General features: G+C 48.7%; 12 protein-coding genes and 1 pseudogene across 12 annotated transcripts; 8 read left to right on the top strand and 5 right to left on the bottom strand.

Moving 5' to 3' along the window:
• Positions 1-309: 309 nt before the first annotated feature.
• On the top strand, positions 310-870 carry YALI1_E18281g (uncharacterized protein; the record flags this gene model as incomplete). The annotated part of the gene is made up of 1 exon (XM_503974.3): positions 310-870. The coding sequence occupies one exon, from the start codon at positions 310-312 to the stop codon at positions 868-870; it is 561 nt and encodes a 186-aa protein (XP_503974.3).
• Positions 871-1,448: 578 nt separating this feature from the next.
• On the top strand, positions 1,449-2,027 carry YALI1_E18269g (uncharacterized protein; the record flags this gene model as incomplete). Its single annotated transcript, XM_503973.3, has 1 exon — positions 1,449-2,027. The coding sequence occupies one exon, from the start codon at positions 1,449-1,451 to the stop codon at positions 2,025-2,027; it is 579 nt and encodes a 192-aa protein (XP_503973.1).
• Positions 2,028-2,610: 583 nt separating this feature from the next.
• Positions 2,611-3,417, top strand: YALI1_E18258g (uncharacterized protein; the record flags this gene model as incomplete). Its single annotated transcript, XM_503972.3, has 1 exon — positions 2,611-3,417. The coding sequence occupies one exon, from the start codon at positions 2,611-2,613 to the stop codon at positions 3,415-3,417; it is 807 nt and encodes a 268-aa protein (XP_503972.3).
• Positions 3,418-3,568: 151 nt separating this feature from the next.
• Positions 3,569-4,141, bottom strand: YALI1_E18242g (uncharacterized protein; the record flags this gene model as incomplete). Its single annotated transcript, XM_503971.3, has 1 exon — positions 3,569-4,141. The coding sequence occupies one exon, from the start codon at positions 4,139-4,141 to the stop codon at positions 3,569-3,571; it is 573 nt and encodes a 190-aa protein (XP_503971.1).
• Positions 4,142-5,421: 1,280 nt separating this feature from the next.
• On the bottom strand, positions 5,422-7,188 carry YALI1_E18212g (uncharacterized protein; the record flags this gene model as incomplete). Its single annotated transcript, XM_503969.3, has 1 exon — positions 5,422-7,188. One exon carries the CDS (start codon positions 7,186-7,188, stop codon positions 5,422-5,424), a length of 1,767 nt encoding a protein of 588 aa, XP_503969.3.
• Positions 7,189-9,424: 2,236 nt separating this feature from the next.
• YALI1_E18184g (uncharacterized protein) lies at positions 9,425-9,950 on the bottom strand (the record flags this gene model as incomplete). Its single annotated transcript, XM_002143038.3, has 2 exons — positions 9,425-9,802; positions 9,879-9,950. The coding sequence occupies 2 exons, from the start codon at positions 9,948-9,950 to the stop codon at positions 9,425-9,427; spliced, it is 450 nt and encodes a 149-aa protein (XP_002143074.1).
• A 1,382-nt stretch (positions 9,951-11,332) lies between these two features.
• On the top strand, positions 11,333-12,595 carry YALI1_E18171g (uncharacterized protein; the record flags this gene model as incomplete). Its single annotated transcript, XM_068283007.1, has 1 exon — positions 11,333-12,595. One exon carries the CDS (start codon positions 11,333-11,335, stop codon positions 12,593-12,595), a length of 1,263 nt encoding a protein of 420 aa, XP_068139108.1.
• Positions 12,596-13,535: 940 nt separating this feature from the next.
• YALI1_E18148g (Misc non-coding, similar to Saccharomyces cerevisiae YDR306C; ancestral locus Anc_5.327) lies at positions 13,536-14,807 on the top strand (annotated as a pseudogene).
• On the top strand, positions 14,082-14,807 carry YALI1_E18143g (uncharacterized protein; the record flags this gene model as incomplete). Its single annotated transcript, XM_503967.2, has 1 exon — positions 14,082-14,807. One exon carries the CDS (start codon positions 14,082-14,084, stop codon positions 14,805-14,807), a length of 726 nt encoding a protein of 241 aa, XP_503967.1.
• Positions 14,808-16,270: 1,463 nt separating this feature from the next.
• On the top strand, positions 16,271-18,724 carry YALI1_E18121g (uncharacterized protein; the record flags this gene model as incomplete). Its single annotated transcript, XM_503966.3, has 1 exon — positions 16,271-18,724. One exon carries the CDS (start codon positions 16,271-16,273, stop codon positions 18,722-18,724), a length of 2,454 nt encoding a protein of 817 aa, XP_503966.3.
• A 167-nt stretch (positions 18,725-18,891) lies between these two features.
• Positions 18,892-19,530, top strand: YALI1_E18095g (uncharacterized protein; the record flags this gene model as incomplete). The annotated part of the gene is made up of 1 exon (XM_503965.3): positions 18,892-19,530. The coding sequence occupies one exon, from the start codon at positions 18,892-18,894 to the stop codon at positions 19,528-19,530; it is 639 nt and encodes a 212-aa protein (XP_503965.3).
• Positions 19,531-19,746: 216 nt separating this feature from the next.
• Positions 19,747-20,274, bottom strand: YALI1_E18081g (uncharacterized protein; the record flags this gene model as incomplete). Its single annotated transcript, XM_503964.3, has 1 exon — positions 19,747-20,274. The coding sequence occupies one exon, from the start codon at positions 20,272-20,274 to the stop codon at positions 19,747-19,749; it is 528 nt and encodes a 175-aa protein (XP_503964.2).
• A 1,007-nt stretch (positions 20,275-21,281) lies between these two features.
• On the bottom strand, positions 21,282-25,910 carry YALI1_E18025g (uncharacterized protein; the record flags this gene model as incomplete). The annotated part of the gene is made up of 2 exons (XM_068283006.1): positions 21,282-23,734; positions 24,878-25,910. 2 exons carry the CDS (start codon positions 25,908-25,910, stop codon positions 21,282-21,284), a joined length of 3,486 nt encoding a protein of 1,161 aa, XP_068139107.1.
• Positions 25,911-27,639: the final 1,729 nt, after the last annotated feature.

Genomic DNA, 27,639 nt, shown 5'->3' with positions numbered 1-27,639 from the left:
AAGGCGCGTATTACAAATCTAAATATCATGATATCGCTCGTAGAGGCATATAATAGTGCGCGACGAGTTTATTCCTTCACCGTATTCATTGCTTGTAAGGTCGCACGTGAAGGATCAGTCATACACAGCCTCCGGTCACATTTGACACAGCCTCCTAATTACCCTGTGTGTAGTGCAGTAGTAAACTTGGCCAAAACTACCCATACCCAAATCTCAAATCCCAATAAAGTCTGACCACGAAGTGCAGCGATCGAAACGTAGCTAGCTGTAACACGGCATCTTCAGTCCAGCCCAGGCCTCAGCAACGACATGCCAAACGAGCCAACTCCCCCCAGCGTCCCCGATGGCTGGTTAGCCAAATGGGACCCCAACTACAAGACTTTTTACTATGTCGACCTCTCCAACGGAAAATCACAGTGGGACAAGCCTAGCGGCTCCGGTGGCCACAGTCCGCCATCATACGACCGGCCTCCTTCTCGGGGAAGTAGCCACAGCAACAGCAACAACAACAGACCTCACCAGGAGCAGCGTGGATATGGTGGTGGTGGTTCAGGCCCTCAAGGATACGGCGGGGGACCTGGCCCTGGTGGCTTCGGCGGTCCCCACGGTGGCGGAGGTTATGGTGGAGGACCGGGCCCCGGATATGGCGGAGGGCCGGGCCCCGGATACGGTGGCCCTGGACCTGGTTATGGCCCTGGACCTGGTTATTGGCCCCCCAGCCCATGTACCAACAACCCCCGCCTCCACCTATGTATGCCCAGCCCCCGCCTATGCAGATGCAGCAGCAGCAACCTCACAGACGAAATTGGGGAACTACCGCCATGGGTGTTGGTGGTGGTCTTCTTGGTGGTATGCTTATTGGAGACATGATGAGTGGCCACCATGATGGCGGTGACACGGTTGTGAACAACTATTATGACGACAACAGTAACAACAACGACGGCGATATGTATTCGGGAGGCGCTGATGATTATGGTGGAGGAGACGACTGGTAATATAGATAAGCTTGTTTTTTTCGATAATAATTTGGTTCTCGTAGCCCTTTTACTATGTTTTCTATTCACCCTCTTCGTCTTCTGGCTCTATGCTTCCCATCTACTGTAAGCCGAGTTGCTTACTCAGATCACACAGTTAAGGTTCGTTATCATATGAGGTGGCATTTGAGTACAGATTAGTTTTCATCGGCAGCAAGTGAGTTCCGAGTCATTGAGGGTGTCCCCGTGTCTTGACAATTGAGGTGGGGATATGTAGAGAGCAGCCTACGATCCTGGTGATGTATGTGCGATTTCAATTTGGGGACTTCTATCATGTGCAGCGTCCGACATCCTGTTCGAGTCTTACACCTGCGTCGCAGCAGAGTGCGGACTTGGGATGAATGAATTTGGACATGAGCCGACAAAAGTTAACTTCACCACCTTACGCATCTTCTCTCAGTCCTCCAAACAGACATGGCCCGACACGCACTCAGTAAGGCAGAGGCCTCGTTTATTACCAAACTCATCCGTGTCGACCAGGCTGGAGAACTTGGTGCGGACCTTATTTACCGAGGTCAGTACATGGTTCTCAGCCGAACCAAGCCTGAGATCGAGCCTCTCATCAAGCACATGTGGGAGCAAGAGCAGCACCACAGACGAACTTTCAACGAGCTTCAACAGAAATACAGAGTCCGGCCGTCTCTGCTTACCCCGATCTGGAAGGTTGCAGCAACTGGTCTAGGCTGTGCCACGGCCCTTCTTGGTCAAGAAGGTGCCATGGCTTGCACTGAAGCCGTAGAAACTGTTATTGGTGGACACTACAACACTCAGTTGCGATGGTTACACGAAAACTTCCCTCCCAAGGAAGAGCGGTCCAAGGACGAAGAGATCACCTCTTTGAAAAGCATTGTTAAGCAATTCCGTGACGAGGAGCTGGAGCATCTCGAGATTGCTGTGGAAAACGACTCGCATGAAGCCAGACCTTACTGGCTTCTCACGGAAACCATCAAAGCAGGATGTCGAGGAGCCATTTGGGTCGCCGAGCGAGTTTAAGCATCTGTATATAAATATGTATTAACGAATGTACGAGTGGAAGGTGAACTATTTTTTAAACCCCATCATCTCCTTAGCACGATCCTGCGCCGACTCACTCGAAAAAGTCCCTGAGAGTTCCGCAGGGACATTTTGCATCCACCCATCCCGGTTGGGATTGTGAGCAGGGTCCATATTCACCCATGTCTTGCTTCTGCTCCTCTCCTCTAACCTATTGAGAGCCTCTGTCTCGCTGATGTTGGGGTTACCTGTTAGTGATGGACCGAAGTCATCGTCGTCTGATGAGTCTGCCTCTTCGGACAGTTGCGGTCCAGCCTGGACCACTTCAAGGGCACTGGCAGCTTGCTGAATTCTCTTCTGGCGCCGTTGTAGAACCTCCCCAGGTATGTCAGGACCGTAAGTCATCGTACAAGAAGTCATGCTGTAGCTGTCGATCACTGTGTGTTACCTGTTACTGTACTTCTATAGTTAACACGCTTGTACTCGTACCAATAAAACAACCTCCCATCAAACTTTAAATCGAGGGTTCATGCTTCGTGTGCGTTGACAACAGCAGTAGCACAGTCGACGAGACACCACAACCATGAAGTTTTTCGCCTTGCTGTCGGCGCTGTCCGCCACCGCTATTGCCTCATCCGAATGCATGGGTTACATTGCTACATACCCCCAGACGGGTGCTGCTCAACAGTCCATTAATGGAGCTGAGGCCCACCTCGTGTTGGCTGACACCCTGGGTCTGTCTAGTGGTCTCAACGGCAACCAGTTGGCCGAGAAGGAGCAGTTCTTTTTCGCTCTTCCTCAGATGGGATTGGGCCCTGTGGACTCCCATACCGTTTTATTCTCTGATCATGCTAACGACGACTCTGGGGCTCTTTACGCAATTGAGTCCGCCATCGATATGGGCGCTATTCAGAAACTGAGTCACCGACTGGAACAAAAGCATGGAGCTGCCAAGGCTTCCCTCATAATGTCGTCTTCGTCAAGCCATATTGAAGAGCTGATTTCTAACGCCGACGAAAAGAATCCTGTCACCGTCGTGTACGCCCCCTCATGCCTCCGAGCTACAAACAAGGAGAAACGTGGCCGCCTAGCAGCCTCCAAGAAGAAGCAGGCTATTGGTATTGCCAGATTTGGCTCTGAGGATGAGTGCAACGAGAAGACAAATAACTGCTCAGGCCATGGTGCTTGCTCCAAGGGCCGTGGCGAGTCTGCCTACACATGCAAGTGCAAGACTGGCCGAGGAGGAAAGTTGTGCCAGAAGCAGGACGTGAGCGTCCAGTTCCAGCTTTTCTTCTGGACTGCAGTTGTCGCTCTGATTACCATTACTCTCGGTATCAAGCTCATGATGAGCGTTGGTAGCGAGCCTCTGCCTGGCGTTTTGGGTAAATAGAGCATACTGTAGCTAACTATCCGTGTGTGACCTACAAAGAGATAACAGTATTAAAAGGAACCATGCTTCCTATAACATTTAATAAGCTGAATGAAACAAAATATGAAGGTATATTGGATACATAGGTTGTGGACGACAATCAAGGACCTCGTTAGACAAGTCCGTCATATAAATTAAGAGCACTGACGATGGTGGGATCAACCTTGGATCCCTCTCGGAATTCTTCCAGAGTCAGCTCACCATTTCGATCCTTGTCCATTTGACGGAAAATCTTGTCCACTCGCTTCTCGGGTGTACTTTCATCCTCAGGTAGTTTGACCATTGAGCCAACCATCTTGTAGATGGCCGTGACAATGGCAAGCATTTCATCGTAGCTGATCTTACCATCGCCGTTGATGTCGTACAACTGGAAGGCCCATTCTAGCTTCTCCTCAAGGGTTCCACGCGAGGTTACACTGATCGCACAGATGAATTCCTTGTAATCCACCGTTCCGCTCTTGTCTTTGTCAAAAACGTTGAAGACGTATTCACTGAACATGGAAGGGTCGCCGAATGGGAAGAATTGTCGATAGATCTTTTGGAACTCTTCCTTGTTCAGCTGGCCAGACGGGCAATCCTTGAGAAAGCCCTTGTACCATTGCTGCAGTTCCTTTCGGTCGAAGTAGGTTGCTTTCTTGAGCTCAGTGAGCTCGTCCTTAGACAGTTTCGATGCTGCTTTTCCCATGGTGAAACCGTGTCTTTTATAGCAATGCGATTATGCTAGTTTTGTCGAATTTGCCCTTAATTTGTGTCGTCAACGGATCCTGGTTGTGGCGGTCAACGTGTGGTTAGCAGCTGTAAAGTCTGGGTTGTGAGTGTCGGGTGTCTTGCGCAGCTGCTCACGCACCCTTCTGGTGATCAAAGTTGTATCTGCTTAGAACCCCCCCGGACTGGCATGGTTTAACACTGCAGATGTGTGCACACTGTAGGCTTATAAGTGGTGAAACCACGAAGGGATACCGCATCTTTGCGCAATTATATTAGATCACAGAAAACAAAACCCGACTTGGTAGAGGCAACCGCCAGCTTCAGCATCACCGCCATCTTTCTATCATACCACTAATGATGTTGAGGTGACCAATTCAAGTGCCGTGTGGAGGCGCAGTTCCAACTTTAATCTGAACGGACGGATCATTATTGTTTTTCGAGATTCTACGACGGTTGAATATTTTGACGATCATCTAAGTTCCGAGCTTGGTGTTTGGTATTTTGGTATATTATTTCACAAACTTCTATTGACATTACAGTGTCGGAAAGCGCATCTTTTGTACTACCGATATCCAGTAGCTACAAGAACAGTACACTCGAATTTGTCTCATGGTTCTTGGCATACCTCATGCGCAGATACAAGTACCCTTGGCATCCTCAATGTTGACAACTTACACATATAATTTTTCAGTTGTCAGTAACTATGATACCGGTATCGGCATAGATTTGTACGCTAATAGATATCATTATTTTTTTAAATATGTATTGAAGGGATGTTGTGTGTGCTGTGAGGTCACGAAAATCGTAGAGTCATTAGAGTCATTAGAGTCATTAATATCATAAGGGTCATAGGACTTTATAAACAGTGTCGTAATAGCAAGGTCGTGATGATCGTGGGGATCATGGATAAAGCGGGTCATAAAGTCATAAAGTCATCAGAAGGGTCATAAAGGTCATAAAGGTCATAAAGGTCATAAAGGTTATAGATGTCATAAAGGTCGTAAGGGTCATAAGGTCGGAAAAGTCGTAAGTCGTAAAGGTCGTAAAGGTCGTAAAGGTCGTGAGCGTCGTAAAGGTCATAAAGGTCATAAGCGTCATAAGGTCGGAAAAGTCGTAAGTCGTAAAGGTCGTAAAGGTCGTAAAGGTCGTGAAAGTCGTGAAAGTCGTGAAAGTCGTGAAAGTCGTGAAAGTCGTGAAAGTCGTGAAAGTCGTGAAAGTCGTAAAAGTCATCATGATTCGTGATGGTCGTGAGAATTACTATGAGGTATTCTCAAGCCCCAGGAGTTTGTCGATAAACCACTCTCGAAGTCCGTCTCTAACAATAGGTAACCGGGAAGGATCTCTTACGTCAAAAACATGCGATCCAATACCCACGTAGCGAGTGGATGGGATGGCGGGTAGTATCTCTCGGATGACGCGGCTGTAATCATCAGGGTGGTGGCCATCTTCGAATCCAGGTATGGCAACAGCTCCCCCACCAACTAGGGAACATGCTCGCGGAGGGGGTCCACAGTTTAGGAGATCAAGATACTTGACATTAAGGTACTTTAAGAGATCCTGTAACGTTTCGCCATTTCCATAGTTCGAGTAGGATCGATTGTAACTGTGGTCAGTGTCGAGGAGGGGATATGAAATACCAAGACCTTCCAAGTGAGGTGAGAGGTTGGCAACGATGTAACTGAGGCACACGTATGGGATCATAAGTGTGCCTCTGTCATCCTCCTTGCACTCAAGGTGTAAATGCCGAAGCTGCGAGTTGCTCAGAGCGCCAGCCATCTCACCGCAGTACATGGGCCAGAATTGCCTATGATGAGTCACCGAAGAGTTCCAGTGGATTATCAAATCGAGAGAGAGAGCGTTGACATGAGCTAGAAATGTAGCCACGCCAGAAATGCAGCCATCATTGCGCGTTCCGCCAGACTCTTCTTGAATGCGAAATGCATTGCTGACAGTATCAGTGTCTTCTGTCACATCCAGCCTCAGGTAGTCGAGGTTGTCAAAAGACGATCTGGATAACTGCTTGAGGAAGCCATCATCATGAAGGGTCAGTGATAGGTGTGTTAGTTGCGACGTGTCAATAGCACGCGAAAGCATGATGGCCTCCACGGCCACGAACCCATCAGCACGTCCAGGAATTCGAGAGATGTTGAGCTTTCGAATGTTCTTCATGGTCAGCCCATCAAGTGGAGTCAGGCCCTTGCACATGTGCAGGGTGAGAGAGCTCAGCCGGTCGGCTGAAGGAATTTTGTCGATTTCGCAGGTTTCAAGAATCTGCAGGTTCGTGAAGTCTGGACTCAGCCTGTCCACCGTGGAAACCTGCAGGTGCTTCAAGGCCGCCTTGTTACTCAGTAGATGGAGCACTTTGTTGCTACTTGAAGTGAATGTCCAAACAAGCCTCTCCAGTCGAGTCATCAACGGAAGGAAGACCCTTGCCGCAGATATGATGTCGTAATCGGGTATGTCCACACGCCGGATTTCTAGCTTTTTCACCATATGGGCTTTGTCGGGGTCCTTGAGGCTTCGCAGGCACTCCCGCATGCCTCCGATTGTGGTGACCTTGCTTAGCAGACCGTTGCCCTCTGCGGAGAGTTCCTCACAGTAGTGGATGGGAGAGTTATCAAAAACGATATGACTGTATAGTCGTGGGAGGGTTGAGTGCATCAGGCTGGTGCTAGTGGAGCACAGCCTCACAGCATCTCGTTGTGAACAGTCCCATGCAATCTGTTCTCTAATTTCAAATGGTAGGGAGTCGAGGGTAGAGGACATGAAAACGTGTCTTTTGAAGTACTCTGGCTCGTTGTCGGCTTCCTCGGGTGGAGTGATTATTCCGTGTGTGATGCTTAGGGGTTTGTGGGGAACCACTTTACGCGCTGTGTAGTGCTTGCCGAAGTTAATTGCGTGATCTCGCTTGCAGCACAAATCTTCGATATCCTGGGGCTCAACAGGACAGTGGGAGTAACCGAAGGCAGGGCAGTCCATACAGCTCATGCTGCTGTACTTCTCTGTTGCTTGTATCGCCACCATTGAACATCAAAAAAACACGATTGTCGGAAGTCTTTGTGTAAAATGCTGTAATTCTGTTGGTGATCGTGTGGGAAGGATCTGCTTCTTATATAAATACCAATGCAAAAGTAGCTGCGAGAATCTTACACTCGCATTTACATTTCATGCAGAATTCGCACTTCTTGCTGTGTCTGTAACAATGTGAAAAGTTATCAGATGTAAGTAGACAAAGAAATTGCGTCACCGAAGCTTATGCATCTCCATCAGATAATAGCGCCGTTGATCAAAAGAGTCACTTTTTCTAACGCTTAAATACGGTCCGAGGACCTGTAACTCTGGGTCTGCCGCATGAATGTCGTGTATATTGACTCTCACATTCCTCTTGCCAAGCTATTATCCATTCCTATCCCTGGCTAACTACGATGTTCTTGGTTCTGTATGACGCCGTCCTGAGGTCTTTAGTTACTAAATTGTCTGGGCCCCATCGCCTCACCTGTCCAGTGTCGTATGTACTGTAGGTGAACCACAGAGCTACGCCTGCCAGAAAACTAAAATGAGGAGTCCGGATCGCTTTGTGGACTTGCATGTGGTTGGGGGAACCAACTGTCTTGCAGTATGTATTTGTATGCATGCGACTCGGAACCCATGTCGGGTTGGTGAGTACCTACTCGTACTGGTATGGGATGTACATATTTGTACTGTACTCGTACGGGTATGTACTAGCACATATAATTGCCGTATGTACTTGTAATGTCCAAGATCACCCGTACATGTTGAAGTTCGTAGAATAATAAGAATCATTGCTCACTGACAGTTCGATAATGGCATATAAAACTAGACCAAGTAAAATTGATATGCTTTGCTCCAGCGGATGACATATCACACCAACACCTAGGAGAAACCTTTGGAAGCTTAATCTTGTTTTGACGTCACATCCTGAATTTTATCAGATTAATCAACATTGAACTTGTACTACGTGATTTCAAGAAATCAAGGGCCTGCGAATATGGGAAAGATGCAAAGATTGTAATGATCTTGTACAAGTGTAGTATAAATATTGTAGTATAGCTTGTGGCCTGGTTTGAAGCCGGCCGGTTGGGGCTTGTGCGTTATTTAGCTACCCACACGTCTAGAGACATCGGATATTTCGCGGAGTGAGTGGTGCATGCGTCCAGCAAAGTCGAAGAGTAAGTACAAGTACAACGTAGAGAGATTATTGCATTTATCTACTTATATTGGTTTAACTTGGTCTGTTATATTTCTCCTACTTGTAGGGGGAATTCTAATGAAAGCCGAAACCCCCCCCCCCCACGACACCTCCTCCAATTCCGACATCGGGGAACCTCGGCCATCCTGTCTGTACTCCTCATGCATGAGCCCCAGGCTGTCCTACTCCTTTCGGACTTGGCATGAGACTTCCCCGGTGCTGTACCTATAATCTGTATGCACTACACAAATGTCAAAGTGCAAACATTTATGATCCTTTGCTCTTTTTTCTCCATCACAGACGTATCCACGTGTGCACCCAGTGTCATCTGTTTGTGATCTCCTCTTGTAAGTGATAACATCGATTTGGAGGTTGGTAAATTTCCTTAATACGCAAGTACCCGTCCCGCAGGTGTAAACGAATTTTCATGTAGTCACGGTGGTGTTATGAGCCAGCGTACCTACTTGTAGGCTATCCACAAGCAGTGTACATACAGTACACTTGTAGATTCTTCATTCGACCAGAACCATCTGCAATTATGTATGGGGTATCAGGAGACCTATCATTCATGCTACCAATTCTTGTGCGTTAACAACCTGCTAACCGATTGCTCAAATTCCTGAGGATAATACTTGTATACATTTAAGCCAAGGACTACATTATCTCCGAGCACCACTACAGTATGTACTTGTAGAAGTGGTCTCATTGTTACTTCTCTGCTACAAAAGTTGTGCTCCTAAATCACTACTGTATCTGTACTATTTTCAGTGATAGATGTATAGTGTAGCTACATGCCATGCCCTCACGGATACTGTGCTCTATCCAATGATATAAAGATAAGGATAGCCATTCAGTCAGGATAATTCAGGTTAAATACAGTCAAGAGATTCACATATCACGGATTATACAATTCGTTTATTTTCATTGCTATGTACATATACAATCATCTTCTGTCATAAATATGTGGGTGTGAAAGAACCCACTGAACACCTCCTGGAGCAGGGAAATCAACTCCGGGCAAAACTTCAAGTAGCCATTCCTTCAACCGACTTAAGCAGCCATGGGAGCCTGCATGGGAGGAGCCTGAGCAGCCGCAAAGTATCGTCCTACGGCAATACCAACACCCTCGATAACGGCAAGCAGCAGACCACAAGAAATGGCACCATTTCGAGCGTATCTCCAGCCACCTCGGAAGGCAAGAGCACCACCGGTCATGAAACCAGCGATGATAGAGTTGAAAGGATCCTCCTTTCGTCGAATGGCCTTGACGGTACAATCCATGGTAGAGAAAACACCACCCCAAGTACCGAAGTTACCTCCAACAACAGGAGCTCGCATTCGAATGGCAGAGAAGGCACCTGCTCGTCGCTCACCAAGGGGAGAGTTTCTGAAACCCTTGATACCGTGCCAGATAGTACCTCCGACAATCTGTTGTTAGTAATGGAACATTGTGGAATAATGACGCTTACGCCCCCAGTTGCGGTCGAATATTCCGTATACTCACACCCATAGCAAAGGCACCGCCGAAATCGTTGATGATAACAATAGGACAGGGGTCTCTTCCTTGATCAGCCATTTTTGTGTCGTGTAGTTTGGTTGTGAGTAATTATCAAGGATTTTTCACTACAGGTAAGTTGGGACAACTCTATTTGAGGTCACGTGCTTGTGGCGATAACCGAACCGACCGCGGTACCAGACAACATCAACAAGTGGCGTAGGGGACTAAACTATCAATTCCAATGAAGTACAGTCCTCATTTCAAAGATTCTAACATATTATATTGAGACCTATCGTTGAGTATATACTAGTACAGACCCAGCAAATCAAACATGTAGTAATTTACCACAACATAACGTGGGGTTGCTAATAGTGTAGGACCGATATATCTCCGTAGGATCAAATGACTTCAGCACCTGAAAAAGGCTCCCTCGAAACTACACAAACAAGTATAAGTATGCACAACAGTATATCACTTGCCACCTTTGATTCTTACAGCGCCTTCTCCACATGAGCCAGAAATTTCAGCGACAACAATTTGGGACTGGGACCTACGGGGTTAAGCAATTAAGGTTGGGTTTGGTCACGTGATTTATTGAGAGGTATAAATTCTTCTGTCGCGCAGAATTTTTTAACCTCATCACCTCCTCCCTCACGTGGCCGAAATATATGGTCATTGTAACTGAGGCATGCACTGGCTGCAGCTTCGGTATAGTAGGGTTTACTCTACGGCGAGAGCTGTCTTGTAAATGTTGGAGCAGAGCAGATCACAGGATTCCAAATAAGCCGGAGCGTGGTTCTCACCCATGAACCAGGTTTGACTTAGTGACTCCAACATTCTTCTACGATATAGTGTGCGCTTAGTGAACAGCTCTCGGCTGATTCTGATGTTGCCCATTGGTTTGTTTACATTATGTTTCATGCGTACGATCCGATACTGAACCTGTTGTTTAGCCGTTTCTTTAGCTGAAACACAACAATCAAATGTCTTGTGCGGCTGTTAGCTCCGTTTGTTGGTGAGACCCTTGGGCTAACAATAACAGCTGGGCGGTCTAATCCGTAAGTTTAAACGCGCGCACACGTGACCCACTCGCAGTCTTTCGAGGGTGGGCCTTTTTTTTTTTTGGTGTTTCTTTTGACGCTATTTTGAACTGTTTGTTGAAATCACTGGCACATGATTCTCATACCAATCCAAGTAGGTGCGTGGAATAAGGTTCCGGGTATGTAATGAACGTTTTTATGTACAGATTCAATGTTCCTCGTTTGGTGTTAGTTATCGCCTCAATGAGACAATCACATTCCCTAAAAATCTTTGGCAACTGCTTCTTGTAGTTTTTTACAAACTCGCTGAGAAGTTACATCATTATTTATTACTACATCAATCGTCGACTCTTACATAATCACCTCGTTCACAACATCGTTCTTGATGTCCTTGTGGGGAAGAACGATAGTGTTCTGAACATGCACCTCCTCGGAGACATTAACGTCAGAAGAGAGAATGGTCACAGACTGGATCTTGGCGCCATCCTTAACGAGGGTCTCGGAGTGGTCGTTGGGAGCAACAGCGGATCCCTCGATTCTGGCCCAGGATCCAATCTTGCATCCTCGACCAAGAATAGAGTGGAACACGGCGGCATCATGCTTGACCTCGACACCCTCGAGAACAATAGAGTCCTTGATTCGAGCACCAGCGGCGATCACGGCACGGGGACCGATGGACACGTTGGGGCCGAGCTTGGCAGTAGAGTCGATCTTGGCAGAGGGATCAATGTAGACAGGAGGCACAATGTTGGCAGAGGGAGCCTGAAGACCGGGCTGCTTGGGATCAGCCTGAAAAGCCTGCTGCAGGTAAAGCGCGTTGGCGGGGACAGCAGAGCCAGCGGTCTTGATCTGTCGCCAGAAGTCCTTGGTCTCGTAGGCGTAGAAAGCGTCAGTAGCAGGGAGCTGGACGAGAATATCCTGCTCAAGTCGGAGGTGGTCCTCATCGCCCTCACCAACAAAAGAGGGATCCTGGGCCTTCTCTTCTCGCACCTTCTTAGCAGCAGCGATAGTGTCGAAGATGGTCTGGTCGAAAAGGTAAACACCAGCATTGATCAGGTTGGAAATGTGAGACTCAGGCTTCTCAACGTAATGGATAACTCGCTGAGTTTCGGGGTCGGTAACAATGGCACCAAAGTTGTTGGCGACAGCAGCAGGGACAGTGGTACCAAGAATGACATACTTGGCCTTCTTCTCCTCGTAGAACTCCTCAATCTCCTTGAGGGGGAAAGAACAGCAGACATCAGCATGGATGACGAAGAATCGGGAGGGGTTACCCTTGAGAATGACATCTCGGAAGTGGTAGAGACCACCGGCAGTGCCCATGGCCTTGTACTCTCGAAGGTACTTGATGCTGAGGTTGGGGTACTGCTTATTGGTGTCAGCAATGAACTGGGAAAAGACAGAGTCCTCATAAAAACCAACGAGGAGAACCTCCTTGACATCCTTGAGGGAAGCCACGGCGTCGACTGCATGGCTGAGGATGGGCTTGCCTCCAACGGGGAAGAGAACCTTAGGAGTGTCCAGAGACAGAGGTCGGAATCGAGTTCCTCGGGTACCGCCTCCAACGAGAATAAGAGCCTTGGTAGACATTTTGTGTATGTGTTGGGGTGTTATTGTGTGTGGAAGGGGCTGGTGTGCAGTTTCGTGGTGGTGATGTGTTGTCGAAACCTTAGCCCACGTTGAAAGCTTATTTTTTGCTGCTGGTACTGCTATCCTCACAGGCTAATATCCAAGAATATACGGCATTTCATGTCCCTTAAGCTTCAAAATACACCTACCAAACTATCAATCTCCATGTTTGTTCCCGCGTCGGCTACAATTAGTCTGCAATGTACGTGCAGTTGCCTCAGTCAGTGGTGTACGTGTGTAACTTTGGTCTCACACTAACTATTACGTGAAATTTACCCGATTCAGACCCTAACCCCAACCCAGAGTGAGACCTGTACGGCCCTGACTTTCACGAACCTATTTTTTGAAATGTGGTTGAAGTAACTGCTGCATAGGACTGCCTCGGAATATCCTGGAACAATCTCACTCTGCGTCAGAACTGTATAGCCGCCAATCCTCCCCACCATTGCTACATCATGCGTAACATCACGTGACCGCAACGGGTGCGCACGATGGAGGTTCGCAGGTCCTATCACACAAGACACAGAAGGACCTAGATGAGAGTTATTATCCTTAGAAAGACCCTCTCGAACAAGAACCCGCTCACACCCGCTTGTATATATTGGTCAAACGATTCCCCACGCCTCGTTTGTTAGCGCCCTTTAAACTCTGAATTCGCCCCCTCTAAAGTGGACAAACCAGTCTCCATAGTCCGTAGTTGGAGTTATTTGGTCAATTCCCTTTGATTTCAAGGTGTGACACCCTCGTAAAAGTACAGCTTTCGCGCCAGACACGGTCGTCTGATCGATTTATCTAGTGCCAGATCTCTTATCTCTAATGTTGGGCATATAATTACATTTGAAAGACTCGAACTGGCAAGCCCAGACTCACCTGCATGAATCTTGAAGCTAGAGGCTGCGGGGCTTGCATGCACTTTGAGATGCTATATTGCAACACCACATCTAGCATGTAAACCCTTCCTGTGTATCATCTTTTTGCCACCGGGCTTGCAACAATAGCTAACAAACACCGACCCAAGAAGAACCGTCCTCCCTACAGGAGGGTAGTTGGCACCGCGGAGAAAACGATTGCTCAGCCCCTCCACGACAGTGAGTTTGAGAAAATCGACACTCTAGCGGCCGCCCTCGATGCGCTCATTATTCGACCTACAAACGAGATAGATGAAATCGGGGAGGACGCAAAGTCGCAGGAAACGTTAGTGGCTACTGCTGACTCTGTGTTCCTCCCCCCAGAAATCGTCGACACGATTTTCACACTATTGGAGGATCCCATCACTCTTGACCTATTGCTAGTGTGTAAGACTTGGTACCGATGTGGTTTACCGTTCCTATACAAATCTCCGGAACTAGGTCCACTCAATTTCAAGTTGTTCGTTGAGGCCGTTTCTTCAAACGATTACTTTGGCACGTATGTGAGAGAGCTACGGCTGGACTCCATTATTCAGTCGGGAAAAAACTCTTACACCGCAAAGGTGTTAAAACGATGTTCAGCAAACTTGGAACTATTTGTGGCACCTCAGACAGCCTTTGGATATGCTCCTATGGTTTCCTTGCGTCACTGCAAACAGCTGCGCTGCCTTGACTTGTCTCTGGTCAGCGAGGTTGTTGATCTGCGGCTGTTGTTTCTAGCACTTCGACAATCTCCTGAGCTCGAACAACTCTTTTTTCCTCGATCGTCTTTATTCTGCGAGCAGTACGATAATGTCTGGCCCCCAAAACTTTGGAGACTAGGACTTTCTGGAGGAATCTCAGACGACTTCATCCGAGAAACCCGATTCGCTGATACCATCACACATTTGTCGTTGCGACATTGCCCCTTCATCACTGTCAACTCATTTCACTTTTTGTGCCAATATCTCGGCCCGAACCTGAAATATCTTGAGGTTGTTTACCCCATGCCCGGCCTGCGACCAGATGCACTGGATCAAGTTTTGCGACACTGTCCCAACCTTCGACATCTTTCGGTGTCGGTAGACTATCTCACAAAGCACATATTTGATGACGGCATGTTCAAAAGGGCCGATGGCCATTTCCAAAGCCATCCTCTGGAGATTCTGGACATCGACTCGAGTGGCGGTTTAGGACAGGCTCATAAACTGAGAGCAGATGACATTACTCTGGCCATTTTGGAAGACAAGATTCCCAAATTGAGAGTGGTCAGAGTCTCCTCCAAGATGAGCTGGGATGCTAAGGATGAGGCTGTTTCTGAGCTGGCCAGTATTCTGGACGACACAGACGCAAATGGTGGAGGCATGTGGATCATCTAAACCCCATGTCTCATCAACTGACATCAAGGAACTTTCCCATACTTGTGACTTTTGTAATCGTCACCTCTTTCATCACAGCCAGAACCCGTGCTGCATGAAGCCACAAGACATCATTCATTTTGCATTTTGTATATAAACTAACATTGATAATTTATAAGAGGTAGGCTATTCACTGGTGACATTATGTGGGCGTTGTTTGTCCACTTACAGTGCAGTACATACTCGTGCAAGTAACCTGCCATCACAGGTAACAAGAAGTCTACAATCACAGGTACAAGAAGTTTGCTGCTGGTTTTTTTTTTTGTTTTTTTTTGCTTGGCGCTGCATCGACCCTGACTCTCATCATCATTTAATGCTTCGATGTTGGATGGCCTGCGTGAGAGAAAAAAAAGTATAATCACTTCTGGTTGACGTGTTGCTTCATGAAATTAGAAGGAAGGAAACAAGAAATATGCCACGTCACAAAGCTCTTGACCCTGCTATAATCAACACAGACCTGGCCATAGTATGTACGTACCTGTACTGTAGTATTATTAGACATCTTCTTTCTCCATATAATTTCATTGAAGGTTCAACCACCTCGACTTGCTCGGTGCGAGTATCATCACCTTTAACGTCTCCATACGAGTGTACAGTACAATGAAGTCCTTATGCTACTACTGTTGCGACTATACTGGGGTACAGTACATACTCGTACTCGTACTGTATGCAATTCCAACCTATGGATGCGCCATAGTTGTGTGTGTCGTACCCGTACCAGTACCGTCGGTACGATACCGTATTGTAATCCACTTTCTTGATTGAGTCAATTCAACACGCTTTCGGCAGCACACCCAAATTAAGCTCATCTGATGGTGACCATGTCTGGTTTGGCGTTTTGAAGGGCAGGCATCAGGTGGGGCTCAGTGAGGGGCTGTTTCTTCCCCTAGTGTCGTGGATTTTGATATCCACGCATCCTTTCATTGAGAGGGCCATTTTGCTTGCAATATCGCAGGCGTGTGTGCTCTGTGGTGTTTCGGTTGCCCTTAGCATATCTTTCTCCCCCTGGCTGTTTCAATTTTCACGACACGAAACCGAGTTTCGCATTGAAATTTGGCAGTGTGGAGAGAGGCCAACAATTGGGTTCCTGACAGTGCAGCGTGCAGGACCAAACCAGTTAGTGCAAACCATCACAGCATAGGTTCAGTGGCCGAACAAGTGCTTATTGGGATCAGAAGAAGACTACAGAGTAGAAAAAGATCGGTCCAATTGATTTTTGAAAAATTCTGCTTAGGCGACAGTTCAAGCCGGCGAACAAGCGTCTTTGTCTACTTGTAGGCTCTGACCATGTCGCGTCTCAGGCTCACTGCTCCTCGCTTCACTTCTGAAACTCTATGCCACGTAAGTTTCACAGAGTGTCCTTTAAGCACACACGTAGCTAACGAACCCATCTTCACACGTCTACTACGACACTTCTCGCGACAATGTCCAAAGGTGAAAAGAAGACGGTACAAGCCGTGTACGCCAAATCGGCCCTCGAGGAGATGGCTCCTGAGGTCACTCCGGCCCCCGGATACAAGAACCTGTCTGAGGAACGCGCTCTGACACCCAAGGATCGAGTGCTCATCTTCGTGGTCTCTTTCCTTGCCGGTTACACCAGATTCCGAAACATCTGGCAGCCCTCCAGTGTGGTCTTCGACGAAGTCCACTTTGGTGGTTTTGCCCGAAAATACGTCATTGGACGGTTCTTCATGGATGTCCACCCTCCTCTTGCTAAGATGCTCTTCGCTGCTGTCGGCTGGCTGGCTGGCTATGACGGCGAGTTTGAATTCTCCTCCATTGGTGTTGACTACCTGTCCTCCAACGTTCCCTACGTTGCCATGCGATCCTACCCTGCTGTTCTCGGTGTCGCAACCGTGGCCCTCGCATACCTGACCCTCAAGGCTTCCGGCTGCAGAACCGCCACTTGCTTCTTTGGTGCTGCTCTGCTTGCCATTGAGAACTCTCTTGTCACTGAATCGCGGTACATTCTGCTTGATTCGCCCCTTATCTTCTTCCTGGCTCTCACCGTGTACTTCTTCAAGAAGTTTGAGCTCGAGACCCCCTTCACCGGCGCCTGGTACCGATACTTGTTCCTGTCTGGACTGGCTCTCGGTGCTACCACCTCTGTTAAGTGGTACGGTCTTTTCACCATCGCCTGGATGGGTCTCATGACTCTGTGGCACCTGTGGTGGACCCTTGGTGATCTCAGTGTCACCCCCTGCTCCTTTACTCGACACTTCGGCTGGAGAGCTGCCTTCCTCATTGGTGTCCCCATTTCCTTCTACGTTGCAATGTTTGCCGTGCACTTCCTGTGCCTTGTCAACACTGGTGATGGAGCTTCTTTCATGTCCCCCGAGTTCCAAAACACCCTGCAGCACTCCACTCTTATTGGAAACCAGCCCGCTGATGTTCTTCTCGGATCTAAGATCACCTTGCGACACCTCAACACGCAGGGCGGTTACCTGCACTCTCACGAGTCCCTCTACGAGACTGGCTCCAAGCAGCAGCAGGTCACTCTCTACCCTCACTCTGACCAGAACAACGATTTCCTAGTTGAAAACTACACTGTGACTGAGGGTGACTTCCAGGGTGACCAGATCTTCCTTAAGGACGGTGATGTCATTCGACTCAAGCACATTGCTACTGGCCGACGAATCCACTCTCACGATTTCCGACCCCCCGTGTCTGAGGCTGACTACCAGAACGAGGTTTCCGCCTACGGTTACCCCGGTTTCGATGGTGATGCCAATGATAACTTCCGAGTCGAGATTGTCAAGTCCAAGTCCCAGAAGGGTGTCTCTCGGGACCGTGTTCGAACCATCGACACCAAGTTCAGACTTATCCACACCATCACTGGTTGTGCTTTGTTCTCTCACTCTGTCAAGCTCCCCAAGTGGGCCTTTGAGCAGCAGGAGGTAACTTGCGCCAAGTCTGGAACTCTTCCCAACTCCATCTGGTACATTGAGTCTAACTCCCACCCCACTCTCGTGGATTCCACTGACCGAGCCTCTTACCGAACCCCCTCTTTCCTGTCCAAGTTCCTCGAGCTGAACAAGGTCATGTGGACTGTCAACAAGGGACTTACTGATCCCCATACCTGGGAGTCTCGACCTGAGTCCTGGCCCTTCCTCCAGCGAGGTATCAACTTCTGGGTTAAGGATAACCGACAGGTCTATCTTCTCGGTAACGCTCCCATCTGGTGGTTGACTACCCTCTCTATTGGTATCTTCCTCTTGTGGAAGGCCATCAATCTGCTGCGATTCCAGCGCGGATACAACGACTTTGCAGGCCGACCTGATCTGCGAGCTTACGACGTCCAGTTCACCTCCTTCCTTCTTGGATGGGCTCTGCACTACTTCCCCTCTTACCTCATGGCTCGACAGCTCTTCCTGCACCACTACCTGTGCTCTCTCTACTTTGTTTTCCTTGGTTTTGTCTGCTCTTGGGAGTACTTCACCCTCCGAATTGTGCGAAACAAGATTATTGGAGGTGCTCTCAGTGTTGGTGTCTTTGCTGCCGCCCTCTCTTTCTACGTCTACTACTCTCCCATCATTTACGGAGACCCATGGACCAAGTCTCTGTGTGAGAAGGGCAAGTGGCTTCCTGGCTGGGATTTCGACTGTAACTCTTTCCACGAGTCCCTTGACCTTTACAACGAGGCTTCCATTCTGCCCGTTGATGAGAAGGTTGTTGACTCTGTCCTCGACCCCTCTATCGCCGAGGCCGTTGAGGATGCCGCTGAGGCTGTGAAGGCCTCTGAGGCTCACATTTCTCCTCATGCCGCTCCCCCTAACCAGAAGGTGGTTTACAAGGATGAGGAGGGCAATGTTCTTGACCCCGAGGAGGTCGCCAAGATGGCTGAGCAGGGCAAGGTGGAGTTCCGAAAGGGCGAGTAAACAGTATATAAAAGTTTAGTATAATAAGAGAAAGATAATAAAGTATAGAATTTTTGGAGCCCGTACTTGTTGTACTTGCTTGTAGAAGAGCTGGTGGAGATTATTATATTTTTCTCGTCGTTGCTATGAGTGCAAGACGCATATAGCACGAAACTCAACGTACATGTATGTACATACTGTACATTAACTCCACCACCATTATGACTACTGACGACGAAACCGGTACTCCGAACCTGGCCAGCCTGTTGGAGGGCCTCAGCAAGCTGGAGATTGATAATCTGGCCCGTGAGGACGATGATGGAAGCTCTGGCAACGACGATCTGTTTGTGACTTTGCTCCAGTTGGTGGATGACTATGAACATCTGACCAGGGACATGTGCGAAGAGCTCAAGCAGGGCCACTTGGACGTTGCAAAGACCAACTACGACAATTTCATGGCCGCTTCGACCTTTAATTCTCGAATATCGAGGTTTAGCTATGATGAGCGGCCCCAATGCGCCCAGATCACGGTGTCACATGCCAGTGAGAAATTCACGATACACAGCAAGAAGGAGGAGAAGGGAGCGAAAACAGATCCCATCAGGATGTTTGGTATCATGCCACCATACACGCTTCGTATAGCACAGGGCCACTTCCAGAGTGCTGTTGATAAAATGGTTGAACTTGCAAATGTCAAAAGTAGACTGGAAGCTTTGGAGAACAAGATCAAGCCTACCGAAAAGGATGAAGAGAAAGATCCTACAACTGGGGACGTGACTACCGCCACCGCTACAAAAACTGAGGTTGCCGCTGTCGCAGCCTCTTGATTATTTATAATACATACAATACAAAAATTGATGCACTCTATAAAGATGTCGCCATTAGAACAGAGTGCTCCAGCTCCACAAGATGCTAGAGGCTTCTGGTATTACCAGTGATAAGAACGCCTCGCGGTAGGATGTGAGCAGGCCTAGTCTTACCCGTCGTGCCTCTTTTTCTGCTGCCCGTTTCGCAGGGCAGGCTTATCGGGTGTTTGCCCATCCTTACATGCTCTCCACGTCGATGTGGGCCTTTCTCTGTGCGAGCTTTAGAATCAGTTCATCACAGTGCTCCAACAACTCGTCCTTCTCCTTGATGACGTCTTCTGTTACCTGATCATAATGCTCCAGCTCCTTTTGCAGCTTTTCGATCTGCTGCATCTGATGTTCCTCCGAAGAACCGATACCTGGCAACGAATCTATGAGGTAATCAATCTGTTGTGACTTGACCACAAGGTCTTTCGCCAGCTCCTCTAGCGTTCTCTCGCGTTCTTCGTCTGTGACAACAGGCACCGTATCGTCCTTGACCAACTCTTCCCCCGCTAACGACTTGAACCCATGGTTGGTGTTAATGTGCGTTAGTGCCGAGAAATACTGGGTCAGCATTTGATCCACGCACGTCTGTAGCTGGGTCAGTCGGTCCGCCATGTTATGTGTCTTCGTCGCGTGTTTCTGATACTCCAAAGTGAGATTAATAATTTGGCTTTCTGGGAGATGTGTGCTGTATGCACCCATCTCAACCGGAGGTATCATGCATGTGGATGCGAGTCGCAATAAACGAAACGAGGAGGCGGAAATGAGACCGAAGTTCAAAAAGACTTCCGTAATACCACAATTGGAAAAGTCTAGGGTCGAATGTCTCGGTCCAATATGTTTAGCACGTGTCCAATCTTATTGGCTGGACTACCACTTTCAGTAGATTACGACATGGTTCAACTGACCTCGCTATTTGAAACCAACATCGATAGACTTGACTATGGGAGGGCATAATAAAAGCCCCACTCTCTGGTGTCTACAGTACTGTAGGTAGGTATTCCCACCAAACTGTGCGGCCCGCATGTATTCATATAATATTCCGCGCTAACCCTTGTGCAATGTTGTATGAACAGCTGGCAACCATATTGTCCATCATTCTGTGATGTAGACTACACCAACATACGCCACCGAAAATATCAGCAACTACTCACCATTTGACAGGACAAGGTCTTCCTCTTTATAATGACACCAATCCCCATACATTTGTTTACTTGAGTACTTGTTTGTGGTGTCTCGTACCCATACCCGTAGTGTGCTTATCGGCCCATAATTTGACCTCGGAGGTGTATCGTACATACAGTAGTCATAAAACATTCTCTAGCCTCGGTTTTACTGGAGAATAATACAAGGAAGGGAAATGTCAGGGGGGTCAGGGAAACGAGTGTCGTATTTCGGTTGCAACTGAGTGCCTACAGGTAATGTAAACCCATACATTTGTTTGATACATTTCTTATCTACTAGTACCGATACAGTATGTACACTACCGTAGGTGCGAAACTGTACAGTACAAGTAGCTGTCTGACATGAGGTACGGTAGCACTGTAGACCTTTTGCTGCAGTCACAGTAGCTACCGGTACCAGCACATGTAACTACAGTAGACTAAGGAAGGTCTATAGTGCTACCGTACAAAGTGTAACTACTTGTGCTGTACATACTGGTACAAGTGGATAAATTGTCCAGGGAAGACGTGATAATTAAAATGCATTGTTGTATCGTACATCACCTAAATCCAAGTTTGAGTCTGTTCATATGGCACGGAAGGTCGGTGTGCAGGGTTTTCCTCAGCAAGATCCTCCAAAATCGCTCCGTGAGAAGGTAGCGATGAAGTAGAAAGGTGTCTGCCATTAGTCATGTAAGGCTGTTGCTGTTGGGTCTGCTGCTGCTGGCCGTGTTGTTGCTGTTGCTGCTGCTGCTGCTGCTGTTGCTGTTGAGATAATAGAGGAGAGGGCAACAAGGCAGACCTTCGGAAGGTAGTCTGTGACGCATTGGGTGTGGAGGCAGCACTCTCAAGATCCGACTGTGGGGCAGTCTGGCACAACCAGTTGTGCTGCTCGACAAAGTCTGAGCCCGGAGATGTCCATGATGATCCAATCGAATCAGAAGAGGGCTGGTTCTTGATGAGTCCAAGGCCATGGTTCTTTCTGCGGAAGCCTGCATTTGAAGACGACGAAGAAGAGGGTGTTTGAGGAGTTTGCAATGTCTGGGGAGAGGACTCAAACTGTTGGGACAATCTTGGAGAATTGAACAAGGTCTGGGGGGCAACTCCAGGAGTCTGGATGAAGCCATTGATATCGTATGAAGTGGATCCACGTCGTCGTTCAGACCGCTGAGGGATTCGGGGTGATGCATAGGGAGACGTGGTGATCTCTGACTCGCCGTCCATCTCTTCCTCCTCCTCAATGTCCAAATCAGCATCGGAGAAGCGCCACGACTGTCGGTGGTTGACAGACAAATTGGGTGCTGGGAAAGCATTGAGATTGGGATTAGGAGAGTTGGCAGGAGAGGCTCTGCTGAGATTGCCGTTGTCCTTCAAGAGGTTGGCAACCCGCGCCGCATGTTCACTCTGGACAGAAGAAAATCGAGCTTCACGGCCATCTGGAGACATGCTGGGAGTGGTGGCAGCAGTGACACCAACTTGAGACTTGGCTGTACTGCCCACAGTGGAGTTGCTGGAGTAGTTGGACGATGAGTTGGATAGTCGTCGAGCTTGTCCATGTGGAGCTCCGGCGTTGCTCTCTTCCTCATTGTTACTCAGACCCCGGGGAAGCACAATATCGTCAGGGCGGCGAGGCCGCACTGGCTTCGAGGTGTTGAGGGTGATTCCAGGCTCTGCAAGCATCGTTCGGCTATGAGTGGTGTGCACAGAGTAGCCAGTGGCGTTAGAGGGAGTCTTAGAAATAGGTCCACCAAAGGAATTGTCAAAGGATTCACCCGACAGACTCTTGGATGGGCTGTGGCCAAGAGCTCTGTCCTTGACTGACCGCAGGCCGTTCTTCAGAGCGTTATGTGCAGACGAAGTCGACTTGTTTCGTTGAAGAGGGGACTGCTGTGGAAGATGTGAACTGGGAGAACCAGGAACAGGAGCAGGCATAGTGATTGCTTCTGAATTGGCGTCCGCGTGCTCCACATGCGAAAAGTTGTAAGGACGAGAGATGGAGATGGTGAGATCCGAGTTAGAAGAGATAGACGAAGACTTCTTGTGACGGGGAGACCGAGTAAAGATGCTGTTGACACTCCACTTGGAGCCACTCTCCGAGCGTCGAAGAGGTGACTTGAGTCGAGACGGTGATTCTGTGCCTGACTTTGGGGTGTATGAGGTCTGCTTGGGGATGTATGATGCTTTGGGGGTGTATGAAGCTCCCACTGATGGCACAGGAGAAGACACAGAAGAGTGTTCAGTATCGGCTCCAATGCTCTTGTCGCTACTCGACTGTCGATCACTGTTTCGGTGCGAATGGGACTCGTTGTAGTTAGACGACGACGACGACCGCAGAGAGTCCGATTTGGTGGACTCGCGCAGTGGCAACAAAGGGAAAGATGCAGAATGAGAGATACCGTGAGCACTCGAATTACCTGGCAGGTTCATCGAAATGGTAGAGTTCGTCTTGGAGGAACGCCGCAGGCCCTTCCATCTTGACACAGGCTTAGTCTCCTCGTCACTGTCGTCGTCCAGCCACATTGATGACATGGGAGGACCCGGTATCCTCTTGGAGATTCGCTGAGAAGCCACGGACAGAGGGGGATGAGCGGTTCGAGCAGTCGAAGCTGTGATGGATTGTTGAGAGGAAGCTCGTGAAATGGACACGTCTGGCTGTGTTTTCATAGGAGACCAACCATCCATAGCGTCATGATTGGGTGTAGCCGGTGAAGTCACCGGTGATGTCGTGGAAACCGCATCTACTGGGGGGATAAGTGAGTCGTACCTTTGTGTCTGAGTCGAGACTGGCGTTCTCTTCGACATCATCTCTTGGCTGTAGTTCAGAGGGGTTCCGGGAGAGGTTGGAGTTCCAGGCTTGGAGGGAATGTCGCCTCTAGGAGCAAAGTAGCCTTGGTCGTTGCTGGTGACGGATTTTTGTGAATACGCTGAGGCCGACCTTCGCAAATTGGACTGTCGGTTTATCGATAGCGGGGATGTTTCAGAGGTAAAAACGTTGGGTGTGTGGAGCGGCGATTTGTCTGCACAGAAGAAAAGATAAACGTTTACGGGCTGAATCACAGACCGCAAACACAAAAAAGTGGTTAGTTGAGAAGTGAAATCGGCAGGCGGGCAGCCACAATGGAACGACGGAGGTTGCGTGGGTGGCAGAGGATATGCAGCAGCTCTTATTTTTTAACCACAGACAAGGACACCCTAGTCATAGCTGAGGAGGGACCACTGGCTTTTTAGGTCTGTAGTCTAATTTCGTCGCTTTTGTTCTCTGTCCCCATTTAGACGCATGACCAAAACCCAAAGCCTCCCACACAGATGTGAAAAAAAGACTACCAGTGTCCTTAGTGTGTCTTTCCCTCTCTTCTAAATCCTCTTGTTTCACTGTGCGGGGAGATCCAACGGACAAGGTGTGGACTCTCAAGAGACTTGGAAGGATGAGGCACAGTAGCTGCCACATGAAACGACCATAAAACCGTATCTGCGGTAATCATCCTTCACGTTGTACGTGTAGCATGCCCTCACCATCACATGGCCTTCCCACCCATGCAAAAAAGAATTGTGTCAATAGTTGGGACACGAATAATGTCAACTCATGCAGCTGCGGGCTGTCTGCCACTCACCCTGCTTGACAGCGCTACAGCACAATTAGTGTGGCTGCTGCACAGCGGGCCCTCTGGCTGCTTGTGGAAATCCGTGAAGTAGTGTCGGCCTGACAGGCACCTTCATTGGAACCATGAGACCAGTTGGTCTTTAGCCCCCGAAAAAGATGCCCATTTTCACCCCAAACATCAAGAACTAAAACCAGATTGGTTCTTTGTTCTTGTTGGTAAGAATTGGACGTAATAATTTTTCATGCGTATCTCGCACTTATCATTAAAATATCCGTCAGAACTTTACGGGCCTTCAACAGCATAACCAAAATCATGTACGAGTTGTACATGCAGCCCAATTGGGCCTGTAATGCATGCGTGCCACAGAGGCCGAGAGAGGTCTGGGCGCCTAAGACACATATGACTAAGCATCAGGCTGATGTTGATGGGTGACCATACATATCTTGATACACGCACGCATGACAGTTCCACATGATCTATGCAATATTCGTGTCCTCACAGCAGACTATTCCGTCGTCCTTCCACTCCTTCCTCTTCTTCCTCTTCTTCCATACTCACCAAAGTCTTTGAGACTTGAATGCCGTCGAATACCACCACCTCTAGGTGGCACCACTGGGGACGAGGGTTCGAGTGATCCCTCTCTGCTGCTCAGGCTGGCAGCGACACTGTTAGCCCGGTTAAGGGAGCCATCAACTGACGGCTGTCGTTTGGGGGTAATGCTGAGAGGAGGCGTCTGTAGAACTGGTGACACTGGCGATACTGTCATGATCTCCTCGGTTATAGACGAGTTGCTGTCGGTACGAGACAAAGGCGGTTCCTCGGGCTCAGGTGTCGCATATCGTGAAGAGCCCGCGAGAGACGGCTGCCGTCGGGGAGTTAACGGACTGGTGGCGGGCAAGCTGTCGATTCCTAGCCCCTTGTTCAATGAGGATCGTCGTCGTAAGGACTCTCGTCTTTTAGGCGCCATAACGGGCACAGAAGGGGAGGAAGCGTCGCTGGCGATGGGCGGCTGCTCCTGTCGCACATGGGTAGGATTGGTCGGTCCTATTGGTTTCACAGTCATGACTTCAGGCGGGAATGAGAGTATCGAAGTTGAAGACTCAGACTGGTGCATCTTTGGCGATCCGGTGAAACCGGGCGAACCCCTGGAAGGAACTCGAGGGGAAGGACGGTGCTGGTGGCTGGTTTGAGTGACCATCTCGAAGTCAGGCTCCGAGGCGTTAGGGAGAAAGGACGAACTACTGGCGCTTCTGGCAAAGCTGGTCGAGTATGGACTGCTGAGCGGACTCGTCGCTGGACTGCTCAGTCGGCTGCTGCTCAGTCCGCCACGTGAAGACCTTCGACCTACCGCGTTGGGACTACGTGTAGATGTCGGGCTTGTGTCAATGTCGGACGATGACACCGATCCCGGTGGCAGTGGATGCTCGAGAGGGTCTTGCCGTCGTTTCCACCCCGCACTAACTGCTCGTTTGAGGAATGACCCCGGGCTAGTAAGTAAAGGACTTGGTCGTGGGCTTGCGCTAGGACTGAGCGGGCTCGCGGGTCCAGAGCCCACTTGTTTTCTTTGAGACGTTTTCGGGCTTGCCGGCATTGTGTCTGATGACAGTTTGTGTCACACTTATGGCCTTGTCTGTCTGTGTCTGTCTGTGCCTGGGATGGATGTCGTGTGGTGCAAGTCGACCGATTCGTGACAGGTTTAAAAAGGAGAGGAGTCTAGTTGGACTGTCTTGTGTCTGTTTATGGACTGCCGGGCGGTGGGTGGTGCTGAGCGAGTAGCGAGTAGCGAGTATTGTTTTAGGTAAGTAGTCTTTCTTTTCTCTTTGGTTTTCTATGTATGGGAGTCCGTGATTTTAAACCTCAGGTCGGTCTTACTGTCATTACGCTATCCCGCAAGTTTGTTAATACATGTGAGCTGCACCAAAGACAAAGAAGGGAATCTGATTAACATTGGTGCAAATAATTATGAGAAACAAACGAGACAAAAAAAAAAAGATGAATGGGGGGGGCTCCTCACCTACGGCACTTGCCGGTCGTAGGCAAGGTCTTGATAAGCGAGTCATGATCGGGATACACAGTCGAGTGTGAGATATTTTCATGTTCACTAGTGCATATATCTATAGTCACATGGGTCCTATATATTATTATCGACAATAACCTTCCGTGGGCACACTAAAATCATCTCACCTTTACTTGATAGAGGTCCCAAAACCGTTAGATGGGATTTCGGGCAGGATTTGCCACCGATTAGGTACTTGTAAATAATAACACAAGCCCTTGAATAAAGCAGGTCCAAGACGGCAAAAGTGCGATAGTGCCACAAGTATGTAGTGGTCGTCTATTCAACCTTGGGACAATGAGACATTTACAACACAAGCTGGTCCGGCCAACCGGGCTCACAGTCTTGTGCTTAACCCCGGCACAGTACAAGTTAGCTCTATAACGCCGCAGTGGCGCGAGATTTAAGCAGTAGATCGGATCTGTCTTCCAAGAGAGCAAGAGTCAAGGGGGGAACGAAGCCAGACACCTGAAAACGTCGTGGTTAGCGAAATCTAGCTCTTTTGGCGATCGACTGGGGCCCATTTAAGATCTTCATATTGGGTCGTAGTGGAACTTGTCATGATGATGCGGAAGTGTCACATTACTGGTTGTAAGGCCGTTGTGGTAATAGATGTCGGTTATGACAAAGTCCACTGTATCGGACTTTACGCAGCAACTGGCCCTTACAGCTTACAGCCGAAAAAAAGCGGTGGGGCCTAGCTCGCGGAAGTCTTTTGCTCGTACCGTTGCACTCTAAACCGGTTAACGCTGCTATTCACCCACTCACGAATGGCACTTGCGTCTTTTTCCCTGGCGAAAAAAAGTTTTGGGTTGCCCGAGTAGGTTGGTGATAATGCCTGTTTTCCGTATTTGGAATGATCAGAGGGAAGTGTAGGGGATAATTTTCACAGGCGACTATCATCTACAGGGAGATTTTTCACTGATCGTCGGCGCCAAGTAAAGGGGAAATAGACGACCGACATTCACAAACTGGTTGCCTAAGATTAGATGTGTTAATTAGCCAAAAAAAGGGACGATTACAAGTGGAACTGCAACCTGCAGATGGATCCAAAATTCATTATCAGCCTCTACAGGCCGACCGTAAAGAGCATCAGTGACGGAAACTGAATCCCAAAACGGACTGATGCTCAATGTTATGTACATACATATTCCTGCTTCAAATTGGTAGCAGCTACAGTACGCCCCTGCACTTTTAAAAGTGTGTCCTGAACCCCTGGTGGGCTGTAATGGGGCAGTGACGTCGCAAAGTAACGGTCTCTTTT

The sequence above is a fragment of the Yarrowia lipolytica genome, chromosome 1E (assembly GCF_001761485.1).
Source record: "Yarrowia lipolytica chromosome 1E, complete sequence".
In the NCBI taxonomy this organism is placed as follows: domain Eukaryota; kingdom Fungi; phylum Ascomycota; class Dipodascomycetes; order Dipodascales; genus Yarrowia; species Yarrowia lipolytica.
The sequence above is the reverse complement of the archived record's forward strand: the minus strand, read 5'-3'. Positions and strand labels throughout refer to the sequence as shown.